The sequence below is a fragment of the Somniosus microcephalus genome, chromosome 6 (assembly GCF_052327205.1).
Source record: "Somniosus microcephalus isolate GS21.2 chromosome 6, FLI_Smic_1.0, whole genome shotgun sequence".
In the NCBI taxonomy this organism is placed as follows: Eukaryota; Metazoa; Chordata; class Chondrichthyes; order Squaliformes; family Somniosidae; genus Somniosus; species Somniosus microcephalus.
Genome location: NC_140992.1, coordinates 244,911,036 through 244,931,243, shown reverse-complemented (window position 1 = coordinate 244,931,243; position 20,208 = coordinate 244,911,036). Strand labels below are relative to the sequence as shown.

General features: G+C 45.2%; 1 protein-coding gene across 2 annotated transcripts; it reads left to right on the top strand.

The window, feature by feature from the left end:
• The first annotated feature begins 123 nt into the window (after positions 1-123).
• On the top strand, positions 124-19,269 carry dhodh (dihydroorotate dehydrogenase). Of its 2 annotated transcripts, none has more exons than XM_085991702.1 (9): positions 124-213; positions 2,871-3,083; positions 8,518-8,717; positions 10,836-10,918; positions 13,308-13,495; positions 14,266-14,379; positions 14,955-15,108; positions 17,201-17,360; positions 18,769-19,269. In XM_085991702.1, exons 1-9 carry the CDS (start codon positions 193-195, stop codon positions 18,899-18,901), a joined length of 1,266 nt encoding a protein of 421 aa, XP_085847828.1. In that variant the 5' UTR covers positions 124-192; the 3' UTR covers positions 18,902-19,269. The 2 variants fall into 2 exon arrangements, with proteins under 2 accessions (XP_085847828.1, XP_085847829.1); XM_085991703.1 differs by lacking the exon at positions 124-213 and adding an exon at positions 421-555.
• Positions 19,270-20,208: the final 939 nt, after the last annotated feature.

Sequence of the window (20,208 nt, the reverse complement as noted above, 5' to 3'; positions counted from 1 at the left end):
AAAAAAAAACACTTCACTGCTTCATCAGTGAGCTGGGTGGACGGTGGCAGGTGCAGACTGTGAGCTGGTACTGTGGGGCCACCCCGGCCCCTTATTGCACTCAGCGTTTGCAGTACTTCCCGTATGTCTGATTTCTCCGGGCCCGCCTGTTCCGGGACCACAGGAAACTGACGAGCTGCCTCCGACAGCGGGATGGCCGGCAGCACACTGAAGGTAGGAGAGACACTGGCGAGCCGGCACATGGCAACAATGTAGCGGGAGGGCGAGCATCTCCCCAGTCTGTTTCGCCCTGTGTAGTCCATGTGTTCGGGCTCTGCGGTGTGCTGCACTTTGTGTTATGTCTCATTCCTGTCTTTCCCCGATGTTGGGAACCCTGCACACTTGCAGCAGTGATACTTGACTTTGGAGGGTTCCGTATTGAAGCAGGCAGTAAATGCACTCTGAACTTTACCCAATTCGCGTTCTAATTTTCCTAAACAAACGTCCAAGAGAGCGGGAAAAACATTCTTATTCAAAGATCCTTCCATATCCACAATCTATCATAATAATATTGCAGTAAGTTAGATTTTATGGCGTGAATTATTACAAGAATACGTGTGATTGAGTTTAAAGTTGCTGTTGCATTGGATTCTCTTGTTGGACACTTACACTTGCATTTATGTGCATTTTGCAAAAGTTTAAAAAGTTGTAATAAAATCAAAATGATTCTGAAGCCTGGGATCCCAATTTTAGAATTTTGCTACCTTTAACATATTAGAAAACCGTATAGTGTCTAATCAGCCTAGAACTTGTATGGTGTTGATTTTTTTCTTTATTTACATACTTATTTACCTACCCTTGACCACTCTGTCCTTGCAAACTACCGCCACATCTCCAACCTCCCTTCTCCAAAGTCCTTGAACGTGCTGTCGCCTCCCAAATCTGTGCCCATCTTTTCTGGAACGTCACGGTTCCCTCCAATCAGGTTTCCACCTCTGCCACAGTACTGAAACGGCTCTTATCAAACTCACAAATGACATCCTTTGTGACTGTTACAAAGGTAAACGATCCCTCCTCGTCCTTGACTTGTCTGCAGCCTTTGACACGGTTGACCACTCCATCCTCTCCACCGTCATCCAGCTGGGTGAGACTGCACTCGCCTGGTCCCATTCTTATCTATCCAGTCGTAGCAAGAGAATCACCTACAATGACTTCTCTTCCTGCTCCCGCATCGTTACCTCTGGTGTCCCCCAAGGATCTATCCTTGGCCCCCCCTCCTATTTCTCATCTACATGCTGCCCCTCGGCGACATCCTCTGGAAACACGGCGTCACTTTCCACATGTACGCTGACGACACCCAGCTCTACTTCACTACCTCTTCTCTCGGCCCCGCCACTGTCTCTAAATTGACATCCAGGACTGGATAAGCAGAAATTTCCTCCAACTGAATATTGAGAAGACAGAAGCCATTGTCTTTAGTCCCCGCCACCAACTCCGTTCCATAGCCACCGAACCTATCCCTCTCCCTAGCAACTGTCTGAGGCTGAGCCAGGCTATTCACAACCTGGGTGTTGTATTTTACCCCGAGATGAGCTTCCAACCACATCGACGCCATCACCAAGACTGCCTACTTCCACCTCTGTAACATCGCCTGCCTCAGCTAATCTGCTGCTGAAACCCTCCTCCATGCCTTTGTTACCTCTGGACTTGACTCTCCTGGCCGGCCCCCATCTTCCACCTTCCATAAACTCGAGCTCATCCAAAGCTCTGCTGCCCGTATCCTAACTCACTCCCAAGTTCCGTTCACCCATCACCCCTGTACGCGCTGACCTACATTGGCTCCAGGTCTGGCAACACCTCAATTTTAAAATTCTCATCCTTGTTTTCAAATCCCTCCATGGCCTCACCCCTCCCTATTTCTGTAACCTCCTCCAGCCCTACAACCCTCTGAGATCTCAGCGCTCCTCTAATTCTGGCCTCTAGCTCCACCATTGGTGGCTGTGCTTTCAGCTGCCTATGCCTTAAACTCTAGCATTCCCTCCTTAAACTCTCCGTCTCTCTACCTCTCTCTTTTCTCTTTAAGACGCTCCTTTAAACCTACCTTTATAACCTCTGTCCTATTATCATAGTATATGGCTTGGTTTTGTTTCATAACGTTCCTGTGAAGCACCTTGGGACGTTTTACTGTGTTAAAGGTGCTATATAAATGCAAGTTGTTGTTGCTCAATATGAAATGTTGATTTTTATAAGACCGCATTCTTCCACCTCTGGAACAGTGCTCTCAAAACAATCAAAGTGCCAAACACTGATCATCCCTGAATTTGTCAAGCTGCACTGACTCCCTGTGCCCTAGTGACTAATCTTCAAAATCCTTGTCCCCATCTTCCAGTCCTTCCTCCGCCCACCCCACTGAATATGGGCAATCTTCTTCAACCGTACATCCCAACCCACAACCAGTACCTCTGGCTTACTGCTTATTCCCTGCCGTCTCCACTCTACCATCTGAGGCTGACCGATCAGTCGTACTGTCTGGAATCCTTCCACCACCACCACCCCCCCCCCCAACAATAAAAAAAACACCACCTTGCTATCTCCCTCCCTGACTTCAGAAGCCTCTTTGACCATTCCCAAATCCCTCCTTTTTCTGGTCAATGTCTGTCTCTCCACCTTGTTAAGTTCTCTACCATATTCTTCTACATGCTGTATAGATGTCTAGACACTGTATTAATGTGAGTTGTATACAGAAACATAAATAGACCACTGGAAGCCATATTCTTGGTTCAAACCACCCTGGAAGCATTTCCAGTGCCTGTTATTGGTTAACAGCAGTAGAGGTACTCTCTCTAGTTTTTGTTTTAATTTCAGTATCACTTTGTTTTTCCTCACTACAGAAACGTTTAAGAGAGGCTGTTCGAGTGCTGGGCGGAGGCACTTGTCTATTTTTTGCTTATTGCACTGCTATAGGGGATGAGAAGTTTTATGCTAAACACCTGATGCCTGCTCTGCAGAGGTTTGTGGATCCAGAAACAGCACATTCTCTTGCCGTCTGGTTTATTTCCTGGGGATTAATCCCACGGGCAAAATGCAAGGATTCCCCCGCCTTGGTAAGCACTCCATGAGACCACAATCCACATCTCCCTACACCACCGAAAGCATTCTCAACATTCCCAAAGGGGTGTTGAATCTGTGCAATAAGTGAAGTGAATGCATAACTTTTATTGGCTTTACAGAAAATATGAGTTTGCTGTGTATGGTGTTCTTGTGAATCTTTGGGCATCCACTTCCTTGTTGTTGCATTTCAAATTATTGCTCTGCTCTTCACACAGCCCTCCATTTCCCCCCATTGCTGCTGTCATCATACTAAATATCGTGCGCAATCTGAGAACAATTTTTTTTAATGAACATTACTTGTCCTCAATTAAACACGCACAGTCTTGTCCCTTGTCACGGTTGACCACTCCATCCTTCTCCACTCCATCTTTCGCCAACGCCTCTTCCACCGTCGTCCAGCTGGGTGGGACTGCACTCGCCTGGTTCCATTCTTATCTATCTAATCGTAACCAGAGAATCACCTGCAACGGCTTCTCTTCCCACTTCCGCATCGTTACCTCTGGTCTCTCTGAAGGATCTATCCTTGTCCCCCTCCTATATGCCATCTACATGCTACCCCTTGGCGACATCATCCGAAAACACAGCGTCAGTTTCCACATGCACGCTGATGACACCCAGCTCTAGCTCACCACCACTTCTCTCGACCCCTCCATTGTCTCTAAGTTGTCAGACTGCTTGTCCGACATCCAGTTCTGGATGAGCAAACATTTTCTCCAATTAAATATTGGGAAGATTGAAGCCATTATTTTCGGTCCCTGTCACAAACTCCATTCCCTAGCCACTGACTCCATCCCTCTCCCTAACATCTGTCTGAGGCTGAACCACACTGTTCACAACCTTGGTGTCATATTTGACCCTGAAATGAGCTTCCAACCACATAGCCACAGCATAACAAAGACGGCCTACTTCCACCTCCGTAACATCGCCCGTCTCCGCCCTTGCCTCCGCTCATCTGCTGCTAAAACCCGCATCCATGCCTTTGTTACCTCTAGACTTGACTATTCCAACACACTCCTGGCTGGCCTCCCACCCTACGTAAACTTGAGGTGATCCAAAACTTGGCTGCCTGTGTCCTAACTCGCACCAAGTTCCGTTCATCCATCACCCCTGTGCTCGCTGACCTACAATGGCTCTCGGTTAAGCAACACCTCGATTTCAAAATTCTCATCGATGTTTTCAAATCCCTCCATGGCCTCACCCCTCCCTATCTCTGTAATCTCCTCCAGCCCCACAACCCTCCGAGAAATCTGCGCTCCTCTAATTCTGCCCTCTTGAGCATCCCTGATTATAATCGCTCAACCATTGGTGGCCGTGCCTTCTGTTGCCTAGGCCCTAAGCTCTGGAATTCCCTCCCTAAACCGCTCTGCCTCGCTCCCTCTCTTTTTCCTCCTTTAAGATGCTCCTTAAAACCTACCTCTTTGACCAAACTCTTGGTCACCTGCCCTAATTTCTCCTTATGTGGTTCGGTGTCAAATCTTTTGTCTTATAATACTCCTGTGCAGCGCCTTGGGACATTTTACTACGTTAAAGGTGCTATATAAATACAAGTTGTTGTTGTTTTTGAACCCCATGTTGAAATAACCATGCAATTCCATCCTTGCTAATATCCTGCTTTGCCAATGAAAATATTTTACATTTCTGCGGTTTATATTTTCTTCTATTCACTAATCTTAGCAAGAAAGTAGCTGTGAGTATAAAGTGGGGAACACTGCCTACTTTTCACAAAACATAGCAAATGGAAGAAAATGTACCCCTAGGTTTTCTGATAGAGGTAAACTAATACGATTTGGTTGGGATTACGGAAACGTGGCTCAAGGATGGCCAAGACTGGGAACTCAACATCCAGGGGTATTCAATATTCAGGAAAGATAGGCAAAAAGGATAGGGAGGTGGGGTAGCATTACTGGTTAAAGAAGGGATTAACACAATTGTAATGAAGGATATTAGCTCTGATGATGTGGAATCTGTATGGGTAGAATTGAGAAATACTAAGGGGAAAAAAACGTTAGTGGGAGCGGTATATAGACCTCCAAACAGTAAGGCGGAGGTTGTGGATGGCATTAAAAGGGAAATTAAAGAAGCGTGCAATAAGGGCACAGCAGTCATCATGCGTGACTTTAATCTACATATAGATTGGGCCAACCAAATTAGTAACAATACTGTGGAGGATGAATTCCTGGAGTGTTTACGGGATGGTTTCCTGGACCAATATGTCGAGGAACCAACCAGAGATCAGGCCATCTTAGACTGGGTATTATGTAACGAGAAAGGATTAATTAGCAATCTTGTTGTACGAGGCCCCTTGGGTCGGAGCGATCATAATATGATCGAATTCTTCATTAAGATGGAGAATGAAGTAGTTGACTCAGAGACTAGGTTCCTCAATTTAAATAAAGGAAACTACGATGGTCTGAGGAGCGAGTTGGGTAGGATTGATTGGGGAATGGCACTCAAAGGGTTGATGGTGGATAGGCAATGGCAAACCTTCAAAGACCGAATGGATGAGCTGCAGAATTTGTTCATCCCAGTTTGGCATAAAAATAAAACAAAAAAGGTGACTCAACCGTGGCTAACAAGGGAAATTATGGATCGCATAAGATCCAAGGAGAGGACATATAAATTGGCCAGAAAAAGCAATAATCCTGAGGATTGGGAGCAGTTTAAGATTCAACAAAGGGGGACAAATGGATTAATTAAGAAAGGGAAAATAGAATATGAGAGTAAGCTTTCAGGGAACATAAAAACTGACTAAAAGCTTTTATAGATATGTGAAGAGAAAAAGATTGGTGAAGTCAAGCGTAGGTCCCTTGCAGTCAGAATCAGGGGAATTTATAATGGGGAACAAAGAAATGGTAGACCAACTAAATACATATTTTGGTTCTGTCTTCACAAAGGAGGACACAAATAACCTCCCAGAGATGCCGGGGAACATAGGGTCTGATGAAAGGGTGGAACTGAAAGAAATCAGTATTTGTAGGGAAATGGTGTTAGGAAAATTGATGGGGCTGAAGGCCGATAAATCCCCAGGGCCTGATAATCTACATCCCAGGGTACTTAAGGAAGTGGCCCTAGAAATAGTAGATGCATTGCTGGTCATCTTTCAGAACTCGATAGACTCTGGAACAGTACCCATGGATTGGAGGGTAGCTAATTCAAAAAAGGTGGTAGAGAAAAAGCGGGGAATTATAGACCGGTAAGCCTGACATCGGTAGTGGGGAAAATGCTAGAGTCTATTATAAAAGATGTAATAGCAGAGCACTTGGAAAGCAGTGACAGGATCGGACAAAGTCAACATGGATTTACAAAAGGTAAATCATGCTTGACTAATCTACTGGAATTTTTTGAGGATGTAACTGGTAAAATAGATAAGGGAGAACCAGTGGATATGGTGTATTTGGACTTTCAGAAGGCTTTCGATAAGGTCCCGCATAAGAGATTAGCGTGCAAAATTAAGACACATGGGATTGGGGGCAAGGTATTGACTTGGATAGAGAACTGGTTGGAGGACAGAAAGCAAAGAGTTGGAATAAACGGGTCATTTTCCGAGTGGCAGGCAGTGACTAGTGGGGTACCACAAGGATCGGTCCTAGGACCCCAGGTGTTCACAATATATATTAATGATCTGGACGAGGGAATTGGATGTAATATCTCCAAATTTGCAGATGACACAAAGCTGGGTGGGAGGGTATGCTGTGAGGAGGATGTCGTGAAACTCCAGTACGATTTGGACAGGTTGGGTGATTGGGCAGAAACATGGCAAATGCACTATAATGTGGATAAATGTGAGGTTATCCACTTTGGTGGCAAAAACAGGAAGCCAGATTATTATTTGAATGGCAATAGATTGGGAGAAGGGGAAGTGCAAAGAGACCTGGGTGTTCTTGTGCACCAGTCGCTGAAGGTAAGCATGCGGGTGCAGCAGGCGGTTAAGAAGGCAAATGGTATGTTGGCCTTCGTAGCAAGAGGGTTCGAGTACAGGAACAAGGATGTCTTGCTGCAGTTGTACAGGGCCTTGGTGAGACCACACCTTGAGTATTGTGTGCAGTTTTGGTCGCCTTACCTGAGGAAGGACGTTCTTGCCATGGAAGGAGTGCAGCGAAGATTCACCAGGCTGATACCTGGGATGGCAGGAATGACGTACGAGGAGAGATTGTGTCAATTGGGCTTATACTCACTGGAGTTTAGAAGATTGAGAGGGGATCTCATCGAAACCTATAAAATTCTGTCAGGTCTGGACAGACTAGATGCAGAAAGGATGTTTCTGATGGCCGGGGAGTCCAGAACCAGGGGTCATAGTCTAAGGGTAAGGGGTAAGCCATTTAGGACTGAAATGAGGAGGAATTTCTTCACCCAGAGAGTGGTGAACCTGTGGAATTCTCTGCCACAGAGGGCGGTGGAGGCCAGTTCATTAAATATATTCAAGAAAGAGTTGGATATATTTCTTAAGGCTAAAGGGATCAAGGGATATGGGGAGAAGGCAGGGACAGGGTACTGAATTTGGATGATCAGCCATGATCTCATTGAATGGCGGAGCAGGCTCGAAGGGCCGAATGGCCTACTCCTGCTCCTATCTTCTATGTTTCTATGATAGTAGAGGATGGAGATTGCAGTGCTTTTAATTGATAATCAAGTATAAACTTCTTCTGCAAATCGCAGTCTGATCAGTCATTTTGAAACTGGTATAATTTGTGAAAATTGAGGACTTTTTCAGTCTCTGCTTTAATTGTGAGGGGAAATTATTTTGAATAGAGACATTGTAGCTTGGCTCAATGTGACATTGATATCTGTATATAACACTGACCTTGATATCTCTATATAATACTGTTTAATGCGGAAAATAAATATCAGATTTAGTTGAATTCACATAGGAATCTAACAGTCATGTTCCCGCTGCTCCGAAAATGTCCCCAAATTTTTCTAGATGGGGTGGGGCGGGGGAAGGATGAGCGACGGGGGAAGACAACCTGCCTTCAGCAATTTTTCAATCCTTTTTTCATCTGCTGTTGGAAAGTGTGAGGTCACCTGCTTGACTCTGCCCTCCGATTACTGATTCAACTTGCCAGCTTCTTCAGACACACTGAACTCACTAACAGTTTTATTTTGAACTGCAACCGACGTGCATTGTATGTAGGGGTGCCAACTCTGGATGTATTACTGAAGGTTTCATCACATGATCTCCACCTCCAACCACCTCGCACAGTCGAGCAGCCTTTTTTCCCCATCTCCAATATTTTTTAATTAATAAATTAGTGTGCCAAGAAAATGGGGAGAAAAAATGCCCCTGTGATTTTTTTTTTTTCTCCTGGGTTGCTTGCAGCAATATCCGGGCGGAGAATCCCGGAGGCTCCGCAACCTAAATGTGTGGACTAACTCCCGCTACTGAATGTTGGATTTGCCTTATTCACCAGTGATCACTGACTGTTTCAGGAGGTAAATGTATTTGGCCAAAAATTCAAGAACCCGGTGGGAATTGCCGCGGGGTTCGACAAACATGGGGAGGCAGTGGACGGCCTTTACAAGATGGGGTTCGGATTTGTGGAGGTAGGAAGCGTCACGCCGCAACCCCAGGATGGAAATCCCAGACCCCGGGTCTTCAGACTGGCAACTGATCAGGCTGTCATCAACAGGTAGGGCTGTGAGTATAAATTCTTGAGTTATTGTAGTAGATATTTGGGCGGGGTGGAGGGAGGGAGGGGGTGGATTGTGGAGGGACCTGAGTGACCTCAGGCTGATGTAAGTGATTAGGTTTCACCTCAAAGTGAATGAATTTCCAGAAACCACTAATGCAGGTCACATCTCTTGGTTATACCACACAGGAATACATGGACATAATCCACACTGCATCTATTACATAGAATTACACATACAACACAGAAACAGGCCATTCGGCCCAACTGGTCTATGCGGTGTTTATGCTCCACACGAGCCTCCTCCACCCTATTTCATCTCCCTCTATAAGCATATCCTTCTATTCCTTTCTCTCTCTCATGTGTTTATCTAGCTTCCCCTTAAATGCATCTATGCTATTCACATTAACTGCTGCATGTGGTAGCAAGTTCCGCATTCTAACCACTCTAAACGTATTGCTTACTTGTAGGAGATGTACCTGGAAGCAGGATGTGGACATTTGGCATTTTTTACTATATTTGTGGACGATGAACTAGGGGAAAAACAAAGCTTCAGTAAAAACAACATGCTGGGAATGTGCAGGAGTTGTGTCTGTGTCTGAACAGAATTAAGACAAGTTAATGTTTTGAGTGGAGAGCCTCAGTCAGACCAGCAGATCCGCTGTGTTTCTAGTATTTTCTGTTTCTTGTTTCAGATTCCCAGCTTTCAGGTTTTTATTCTTTTTATAAGAACATAAGAAATAGGAGCAGGAGTAGGCCATTCGGCCCCTCGAGCCTGCTCCGCCATTCAAATAAGATCATGGCTGATCTTCTACCTCAACTCCACCTTCCCGCCCGATCCCCATATCCTTTGGTTCCCTTTATGAACTCACTTTTTAATTTACAATGATGGACATTGACGAGAAACAAAAGAAACTGATGAGACCTTTAATTGGCTTCCTGAACATGTCAGTTAGCAGAACACCACCGAGCATGCTGAAGTTGATCAAAGGAGATTTCAAAATATTAATAGCTTACCCAGCTTCATTAACCTGTCCAGGCTCTGTGGGCTAATTGAGATAACCTGGTTTTGTTGTTGGGAAGCCAGGTTATCACGTGTATCTGCTGCTGTCACCCTCTGCAGCGAGTTTGAAGAGATTGGGAGGGAGGCAAAGCATGATTCAACACACAGACTTGCATTTGCTTAATACCTGATTGTTATCAAGTCTCTCAGAAAAGTTTTCAAAGCACTCGCGTGATGAATTGCTTTGAACTGCAGTCACTTTTTTTTAGACAGATTGTCCTTAATTGGTTGGTTTAGAGATTCGGAGCTATGCCTTACTTGATGAATAGATTAGTGTCGAGATTTAGATCCCAGTATTCCTCTCCAGTGCACCAGGGAACGCTCACCTCCCAAGGGCGGGGGAGCCTGTGACACTGTGGGGAAGGGGTGGGGATGGAGTGCCATGTAAATGCGTGGGGTGGGGGGGTGTTATTTCCACCTCGTCTTCCTGCGGTTTTGCCAGAAGGGTACCCCGATGTACATGTGTCCAAGGCAGCTGTCCCTGGCTCTTGTCCCTGGCTCCCTCCTCCTTTGATCTGAGAACGGCATGCAGCAAGGTGAGGAAGACCCAAAAAGGTACATTTTGCAGGGACCCATTGGGTCCTTGGGATTCGAGACCTTGTGGCTGCTAATTTTGGACAGGAACCAGAATTCCACCCCGATTCTGTAAGCGGGTGCGCTTGTGCTGGTGGTTTGTCGGGGCCATGGAAGTCACCGGAACCCACAAATGATTTATACCCCGGTATATTGTATTGACGTGTGGTCGCTATTTGCATTACTGGAAGCAGGAGATTATTCCATCATACATGGGACTGGGAATCTCTCCCAATATCTACTCCTAAGGTGTATTCCCCAATGACTGTACTGGGATGGGAGGATTCCCTCATACATGGGACTGGGAATCTCCCCTAATATATGGTCCTGGGGTGTATTCTTGGGATCAGGTCAGGTGCAGTGCACTTCTGATCCAGTGCATCAACAAACACTCCTTGGGGGAGGAGGAATGTCAAGACTTTGGTGTTTTTCTTCATCTTTTTACTTTTAGAAAATGTCTTTAAAAATATTTTTTAAACCAGGTACGGTTTTAATAGTCACGGGCATATTGCTGTACAGCAGAGGCTTCAAGCTCGGTCGGACACCCAGGAGCAGCTTACAAAAGGTAAGAGTTGGAAAAGTTTGAGTACCGTGGATAGTTTGTAATGCACTTTTTTTTGTTTATCAAACCTGCTTCACTCAGTAGTTTTTTTCAGTTTATTCTGTTTTGTTTTAAAATGAGCTGCGCAGGATTGACACTAACCCTTGTCCAGCTTTATTTTTCTATTTATTCTGTGCATAACTTGCAAAATGTATCTTTTTTTGAAATTTGATCCACAATTCTGTGGGAAATATGCAGCCCTGGGTGTAATACAGTTTCTGGCCACTTGGTGGCACCAGATTTCAGTCATTTTATACAATACCCAAAAGAAGCTGTAACTGCAAAAGCTGGAGATCGGAAGCAAAGAACGGAAAATGCTGGAAATACTCAACAGGTCAGTCCGCGTCTGTGAAGAGAGAAACAGACAAGTTAGTGTTTCAGGTGTGGATACTTTATCAGAATTGAAAGGTCATCGACCTGAAACGTTAACTCTGTTTCTCTTTCCACAGGTGCTGCCTAACTTGTGGAGTGTTTCTAGTATTTTCTCTTGCCATTTACTTAGTTAACTTTTTGTCTTGCTAACTTTTCACCTTGCCAAGTGAGACCGCTAGTTAAGTGTCAACTAATTGTTTTGCCGGTATTCAATACCCAATATAGGTGTTTTTAATCGGGATGGGATCTTCTAAACTCTATTGATGTGCAGTTTGTTAATCCTCGTGAATTTTGAACCTTGCCGGTTTAGCTTGGGTTCAAGCCCCACTCCCGGATTTGAGCATATTACCTGGGCTGATTGTGCAGTGCTGAGGGAGTGTTACACTGTCAGAGGTGCCGTCTTTCTGATCAAATGTTGAACCAAAACTCATTTGCCTGTTCAGGTGGATGTAAAAAGTTCCCACGGCATTATTTGAGGAATGGGGAAGTGGTCCTGGTGTCCTGACCAACGTTTATCCCTCAGCCAGGATCACTAAAACATTTTGTTTGCAGGACCTTGACACAATGTTTTTTCTACAAAGCACTTCGAAATTAATTCAGTGTCTATAAAATCCTTCAGGATGTCTTAAGGACGTGAAAGGCGCTATATAAATGCAAGTTCTTTCTTTACTGCTTGATGTATCCGAAAAGTGGACCTGGTGATATGCCAAGTCGACACTTAACCCTTTCCCCCGCAGAGCGGACTAAGTGATATACAAAGTCGACGCTCAGCTATGTACGGATGACAGACTTCGATTGGAGGTTCAAAACAGTCTTTATTGTTCACAGGCCTGGGGAGAACCTTCTGAGACCCCTCTCAGATACAACGCCACCGATATCCTAGCAACGTTCACAATTATACAAAAATCAAACCCCTGCCCTAGGGGCGGGTGCAAAGCTTATCAGCACATACAGATTTATTGCTGAATGGCAATTATAAACCGTGACATTTCATCCTTTCAGCCGCTTACAAGTCACAGTTCTGTTATCAGTTGGTCCCGTGGCCTTCTGTGACTGTGGCCTCATCTTAATCTATTGCTTTACAACCGTCCTTTGTCTCTAGCCAGGTGGTTTGTTCGTTAACATGCTTTCTTAAGATAATAGTCCTTGTTCAATATCTGCAAAGCACAGATTCTGACCTTGTCTCATGTTACTTCTGCAAAGCAAGCACGTTATCATTAGTCCCACCATACTTTGATGTAATGGAACCCTGTTGTGGGTTTACAAACAAACAAATTCTTATGTATGTTAGCTTGTATATGTGCTGCCTCGCCTGGCCGAACAGACATCTTCCCACGGGCCTCTCAGTCAATTAATCCTGTTTTTAGAGCTTAGCTGGATAAATACAGTAAGTACAGACCTATATACTGTTTAACTCAGGGTATGAATTAATTCGCTACCTCCACCCTGTACATTGGTGCTACATTATACATATTCTAACATAAACTAAAGTATAATATTAATTTGGTTACAGCACTGCTAAATTGGATTTGGTGCTTCTGCAAAGCCAGTTCATTAAGGAGCTCAAATTAATGGAGTTTCATATTCCCCATGCATTTCACCATTTGCACGCTTGAACACGGCAAAATGTGAAATGTATAGGGATGAAGAGTTTAGTGGGGATTAGAAGATTGGTGTCAGTGACATCATCTGGAATCAGAACACCAGGCATTGGTTCCAATACAGCTACAATGTGGAAAATTGTTGAAGGAAGGAAAATTAAGGAATAACGTGTCGGTGGAGAAACTCCAGCAATTTCCATGGCTTTGGATTTGTAAAAACTGTTTAATTCCTTCGCTTCTAAAACCAGCTGTGATTGGCAACTGTATATGAATGATGTTTCTGCTTTCTGTAGAACTTTCAAAGTGTAATTTCCGTCAATTATTGTAATGAAATCTCCTTATGGAAATACAAATTGTGTGAATTGTTTTTGTTTTGGAAGCGGGGAGGCCGCTGGGTATAAATCTCGGGAAGAACAAGCTCTCTCGGGACGCTGCAGCCGATTATGTGGCAGGAGTCCGGGAGCTGGGCCCACTAGCTGACTACCTGGTTGTGAATGTGTCCAGTCCCAACACCCCAGGTTTAAGAGCACTTCAGAGTAAGGAGGAACTGCGCAATCTGCTGGAAAAGGTCAGCAAGTGGCTTTCTTATTTTCGGTGCGTCCGATCAAGTAGCTAAAACCAGAACACCCGTAGTCTGTTATTAGCCGTGGCTCAGTGGGTAGCACTCTCGCCTGTGAGTCAGAAGGTTGTTGATTCAAGCCCCACTCCAAGACTTGAGCACAAAATCTAGACTGACACTCCAGTGCAGTACTGAGGGAGTGCTGCACTGTCTTTCGGATGAGACGTTGAACCGTGTCCCCGCTTGCCCCCTCGGGTGGAGGTAAAAGGTCCCATGGCACTATTTCGAAGAAGAGCAGGGGAGTTATCCCCGGTGTCCTGGCCAATATTTATCCCTCGATCAGCATCACTAAAACAGATTGTCTGGTCACTATCACATTGCTGTTTGTACGCAAATTGGCTGCTGCTTTTCCTACATTACAACTCTGACTATACTTCCAAAGTACTTCAGTGGCTGTAAAGCACTGTGCGACAACCTGAGGTTGTAAAGGGCGCTATATAAATGCAAGTCTTTTTCTTTTGTTTAGGGAGAAAGCAAGTATTTGCCAGAATTTTATTATTTTTATTCCTGCCCAATGATGGTTTGTATTTAATGCTGTACCTGGGCTAATGCTGACAAGTGAATGTGTATTCTTTTACTTTTTAAAAGAAAATTTGGCCACCCTAATTTCTTTACAGCAGTGATCTGTTTGTGCTGTTAGGATACTTGATCTCTACCATTTTAATAACGCCTAGTTGGTTCTGATTTTTGTAGCAGCTTTTCCTGATTTTTTTTTTCAGGTAATGAAGGAAAGAGATGCTCTGAAAGTCAACCGGAAGCCAGCTGTACTTGTAAAGATTGCTCCAGATCTGACCGCTCAAGATAAAAAAGACATTGCCAGTGTCGTAACAGAGGTGAGGACAATACAACATCGAGCAATTGAACCTCAAATGCAGCCGGGCTCACTTTCCACAAGTACAGCCTGATCGCAGATCTGTATGTGTGGAAAATGAGCCAGTTTGCTCCTTGGACTTGGGAATTTCAGTGATTTGAAAATGGGGCTAGAAAAGATGAGCTTTCCATTTGGGTGGTTGGAGATATAAGGAACTCCAGTAATGTTCCCTGCGCGGCTGCGCAGCGCTCCGGGGACCCCGCACAGCCGGCTTGCCAGCTGTTCCATGAGGAAAAACCGCGCAGGCGTGGTATTTTGAAGGGCCCGTGCTGCCCCAAACAAAATTGCAGGGAACACTGAACCCCAGTAGAGGTAATGAGCCCTTATTCTGTGGGTGTGACTGAGGTTGGTCTTGGATTGAAAGATCAAGACTGTTGGGGCTAGATTTACAAGTGTGCTTTTTTTTCTTCTTTGTAACTTTGTGTTCTGTAAAATGTGGTCAAGCAGTGAGAGGAGTGGGGCTGCTGAGTCACTGCATTATTCTGACCAGCTCCAGTGAGCAACCTTCCAGTTGATGTACTCTCTTCCAATTTGCAGCTGAGAGTTGATGGTCTTATCGTGACAAACACTACAGTCAGCAGGCCACAATCTCTTCAAGACCCACTGCGGACTCAGCTCGGGGGCTTGAGCGGAGCGCCACTGAAGGAAATGTCAACACAGACTGTGAATGAGATGTATTCACTAACCAAAGGTATTCTTCCGCCACACGGAATCACAAATGATTGGACACAGTGACAGGGAGTTCAAATTCAACACTGGGGATAGGAGGCCTGTTACTGGGAGGCTCAACTCCTGCACTGACACATCAATAAACATAAAGGGCGGAGATTTGCTTTGTTTATACGTAAGTTTATGATTTTGCTCCAAATAGCAAACCGAGGTAGTTTTTCCTCAAGTTTAACACATTTTTAAAAAATGGAAGTTCAATCATATTAAGGAACTTAAAGGGCAGAATCAGTTCACTATTTAAACTGCAGTGGGGCCTAATAAAATCCTTGGTAATGCAGTAATATGTATGGAGGTTCTGTCTGCTAACAAATAATATAGTTTCACAGTAGCACGCTCTACACGGTAGATTGCAATGCCCTCAGCGAAAGGTAGTGTCTCAGAATGTACTGCGGGGGCAGTTGAGTAAAGGTGGGTTTGGGCTGCCCATGGAAACTCCAGCTCACTGTCTCATCCTTCACCACCGGGGTACAAAGTGATATGATGGTCACTTTTACTATTGCCTCCGGTTGGACACAACCTTCATATTAAATCATCCTTTCACTTCCGGGGTCTGAGTAAAATCCAACCCAGACTGAGAGATTAACGTTCAACTCGGGCAAGGTTCATAAGTGAAATTTGGGAATTCACCAACTACTTACGAGGGTTCATGAAATGATCTGGAAAACTTCTCTCAAATTTCTCAACGATTGGAAATAATCCAACTACCTCTAAATAAAAGTTGAGGAGGTCTGAAGATATGGGAAATTGAAAAACATGATAGTACAGTGGGGAAAAAGCATTGGATTGGGGCAGTTGAACATGTTATCATTATTTTTTGTCTTGTCCATTTTCCTCCCCTCCCCTCTCCTGAAGATGCTGACTCCATGTTGGGGTATAGTTCTACCGGTGCTAGGTGTCCTCCAATACTTGGCTCAAATGGCTGTTATTCATGTGTGGAGAGAGAAACAGAGTTAACGTTTCAGGTCGATGACCCTTCATCAGAACTGAACGTTAACTCTGTTTCTCTCTCCACACATGCTGCCTGACCTGAGTATTTCCAGCATTTTCTGTTTTTATTTCAGATTTCCAGCATCCGCAGTATTTTGCTTTTGTGTTATTCATGTGTGATCGTTGACGAAGTATTATCAGCAGGTTTGACCATGGGGGCATCAGAAGTGGTCTCGACTACACTTTTGCACTTCCAGCAAGGCTCACAGTGTAGTCATGAGGAGTGGGACTTTCCCTTGCCAACCCTAAGGCAGTGAGGCCCAGCTGTGGCTCAGTGGGTAGCACACTCACCTCTGAGTCAGAAGGTTGTGGGTTCAAGTCCCACTCCAGGGACTTGAGCACATAAAACTAGGCTGACATTCCAGTGCAGTGCTGAGGGAGTGCTGAACTGTCGGAGGTGCCGTCTTTTGGATGAGACGTTAAGCCGAGGCACCATCTGCTCTTTCAGGTGGATGTAAAAGATCCTAGGGCACTATTTTGAAGAAGAGCAGGGGAGTTATCTCTGGTGCCCCTCAATCAACATAACAAAAAAAACATTATCTGGTCAGTATCACATTACTGTTTGTGGGAGCTTGCTGTGCGTAAATTGGCTGCCGCGTTTCCCATATTACAACAGTGACTACACTTCAAAAGTAGTTCATTGGCTGTAAAGGGTTTTGGAATGGCTGGTGGTTGTGAAAGGCGCTATAAAAATGCAAGTCTTTTCTTACCATCACCACAATTGGAATCAGCTAACTCAGCACAGACAGAGGATTGAACCTGGGTCCTTCCTGGTCTGTATGGCTCAGCTACTCAACAGATGGACCTTTGATAGTCCCTTTCTAATTCCTTTATCTTTAACTTGTATAAGCATACGCATGAGAAATTTCTACTGGTGGTTGATATATTTGGGAAAATATACTTATCCCTGTACCAATGTACTTTTTAAATAAAAATAATCTCTGGCCCACTGTAGTGGTGAAGTATTGTTGATCTGTGGTGACTTTGACATGTGATATAAAGTTGCCATCCTCCCTGGTACAAGTCGAATGTGATGGGCCATATTGCTGATGTATTTTCCTCTCCAGGAAGAGTTCCTATTATCGGGGTGGGTGGAATCGGCAGTGGAGCTGATGTTCTTGAGAAAATCCGAGCAGGAGCCACTTTGATCCAGTTGTACACAGTCTTCACATATCAAGGACCCCCCGTGGTGAACAAAATCAAACGTGAACTGGAGCAGCTGTTAAAGTAAGCGTGCGCGACTGATGCAATGTTGCTCACCTTTCAGCAATGCAATGAAATGGCACCGGGGCGTTTTACACACTGTCTTCATGATTTTGGCATGAACTGTTTGTTGGCTGTGGAAAATGCATTTGCTGAAAATGTAAATTTATTGGAGAAACTGGTGGAGCAAGTTGCAGTGGGGTCCCATTGAAGCCTTATTTGCACTCCATTGTAACTGCTATGAAAGCAGTATCAATATTATATCAGCACCCCACTGACATAAGGTGTGCAGCATTAAACACTATCCTGGAGAGTGTGGTGTAACTGGGCATTAAACACTGTCCCGGAGAGTGTGGTGTAACTGGGCATTAAACACTGCCCTGGAGAGTGTGGTGTAACTGGGCATTAAACACTGTCCCGGAGAGTGTAGTGTAACTGGGCATTAAACACTGCCCTGGAGAGTTTGGTGTAACTGGGCATTAAACACTGTCCTGGAGAGTTTGGTGTAACTGGGCATTAAACACTGCCCTGGAGGGTGTGGTGTAACTGGGCATTAAACACTGTCCCGGAGAGTGTGGTGTAACTGGGCATTAAACACTGTCCTGGAGAGTTTGGTGTAACTGGGCATTAAACACTGCCCTGGAGGGTGTGGTGTAACTGGGCATTAAACACTGTCCCGGAGAGTGTGGTGTAACTGGGCATTAAACACTGCCCTGGAGAGTTTGGTGTAACTGGGCATTAAACACTGTCCTGGAGAGTTTGGTGTAACTGGGCATTAAACACTGCCCTGGAGGGTGTGGTGTAACTGGGCATTAAACACTGTCCCGGAGAGTGTGGTGTAACTGGGCATTAAACACTGTCCCGGAGAGTGTGGTGTAACTGGGCATTAAACACTGTCCCGGAGAGTGTGGTGTAACTGGGCATTAAACACTGCCCTGGAGAGTTTGGTGTAACTGGGCATTAAACACTGTCCTGGAGAGTGCGGTGTAACTGGGCATTAAACACTGCCCTGGAGGGTGCAATACAGACCATCGTTGGTATTCTCTGGATAATCATTCCTCTGCCTGCAGTTGCGGACGGTGCACCGGAGCAACAGACAGTGCCACAATACACCGAATCATGGATTCAGTCCTTCACGCCCCTGAGCTCCCTGCCTCTAATGTATCATTGTGGGGAGGGGCTATGCAGTGGCAGGCATCTCCTAATCAAATACTGTCATTTTTGTCATATTAATCAGGACATGGGATGGATGAACGGGTTCAATTAGATGTTCTGATTTCATGTACTGTTTCAAACTCCCATGATTGAAATTGTCCCTGTGCCAACACATGATTTTGCAGCCTTGGGCTCAGAGGGCTGCATTTTCTCTGCTACTGCAAGCAAAGCCTGGGTCCATCAACAGAAATTGTATTCGATTTTTTTTTTCTTAAAGGGAACAAGGATTTTCCAGTATTGCTGAAGCAGTGGGTGCAGATCACAGGCCTCGAGAGACGCAGCTGCCAGCACTCGCAAAGGACGGCGTTCGAGTTGCGCCTGTTGCTGCAATCAAGGCAACTACTGCGTAGTTACGAGCCGATGAAAGAGGAGCTACAAGGTGGTTAGGGCATGATTGGTGATAACTGACATCATCTACTGGTGTTCAAACTGATGAGCGAGCAGAATGTAAAGACCCAATGCCTTCACAGCAACATCGGGATAAGCTCTTGGTGATCGCTAAGGACTGGAGCTTTGTGACAATTAATGTTTACAACCTGTTGTGTCTGAACCACAGTCAGCCCAAGGAGTTATAAAATGTAGAAGTGGGTCTCCTGTGATCAAAAATAGATTGACTACATAAATAGTGTACTCTTCAGCCACCAAATGGAGATAGTAAAGACGTTTGTGTTCCTTGTACCACAGTTGCATCAATAAATCAATCTGGGGATGTATCTTACTGCAGTTACATAAATGAATAACGATGTGTCACAATTACATCACGACGTCCAGTGCGGATGAGGGACGCTGCTGGCCGATACAGCTCCTACTTCACTCGAACCTTGTGATTCTCCCCATTACAGCATCCAGAGTTTATCCATTACTGTATCTACAAGACCATTCCAAGAATGAATCACTTTATAATCAATCCTCAATTTGTTCCCTTGTCCTGCAGTTGTGCTTTAATTTGAAATGTTTCTCCGTATTATCTTTTTATGTTGTGCTTGGCGTCTTTGAAAATCTACAGGGGGTTCAACGGGGCTCCTGCCTTAATTCGGCAGGGGTGGCACGGTGGTGGCACTAGGGACGAAGATTTCCTACGCCAGGATTTCCCACTTCTCTGGCTCAGTCAAACCCGTAGTTAGACCGGAGGCTGGTATGCTGAATGAGATGTGGCTGCTGAAGTAAGCAGCCTCAAAGCATGGCAGGAATCTTTTTAAATTGTGATTGGCCCTCTTGTGGCCGATGGAAGACTGCAAGGGTTTTTTTTGGGGGGTTGGGGGTGGGTGTCTGGGTAACCACCCCATGCCACCCCCCTCCATAGGTGGCCTGGCACCGGGTTTACCAGCTGTATGGACAGGCTGGTGGTGGCGATGTGCCTGCAGTGGCACTTGCAATCACTGGCCTGATGCAAGTTAGATGTCCTGCTGCTCCCACCCCCCCCCCCCCCCCCAACATCCCCCAGTGGGGTCATTGCTACAGCGTACTGGCCTGACACAACCTGGAGGGCTCCGCCAAGATCATGTCCTGTGGATTTTTGAGGCCCCTAGAGGGTATCCTCTCTCACCCCCTTTCAAAGCTGAAAAGTTTTTCTAGCCTTTCCTGGTAAGTCAGTGCTCTGGCAGGGATTGACTTCGAGGCCTCTCCTTGCACTACCTCCAAGGGCTGGATTCTTGCC

Coding starts and splice junctions, on each gene's coding strand:
- dhodh (XM_085991702.1), top strand. CDS start 193: ATGGCCGGCAGCACACTGAAG. Junction 8,718..10,835: donor GATCAGGCTGTCATCAACAG/GTAGGGCTGTGA, acceptor TTTTTAAACCAG/GTACGGTTTTAATAGTCACG. Junction 13,496..14,265: donor TGCGCAATCTGCTGGAAAAG/GTCAGCAAGTGG, acceptor TTTTTTTTTCAG/GTAATGAAGGAAAGAGATGC.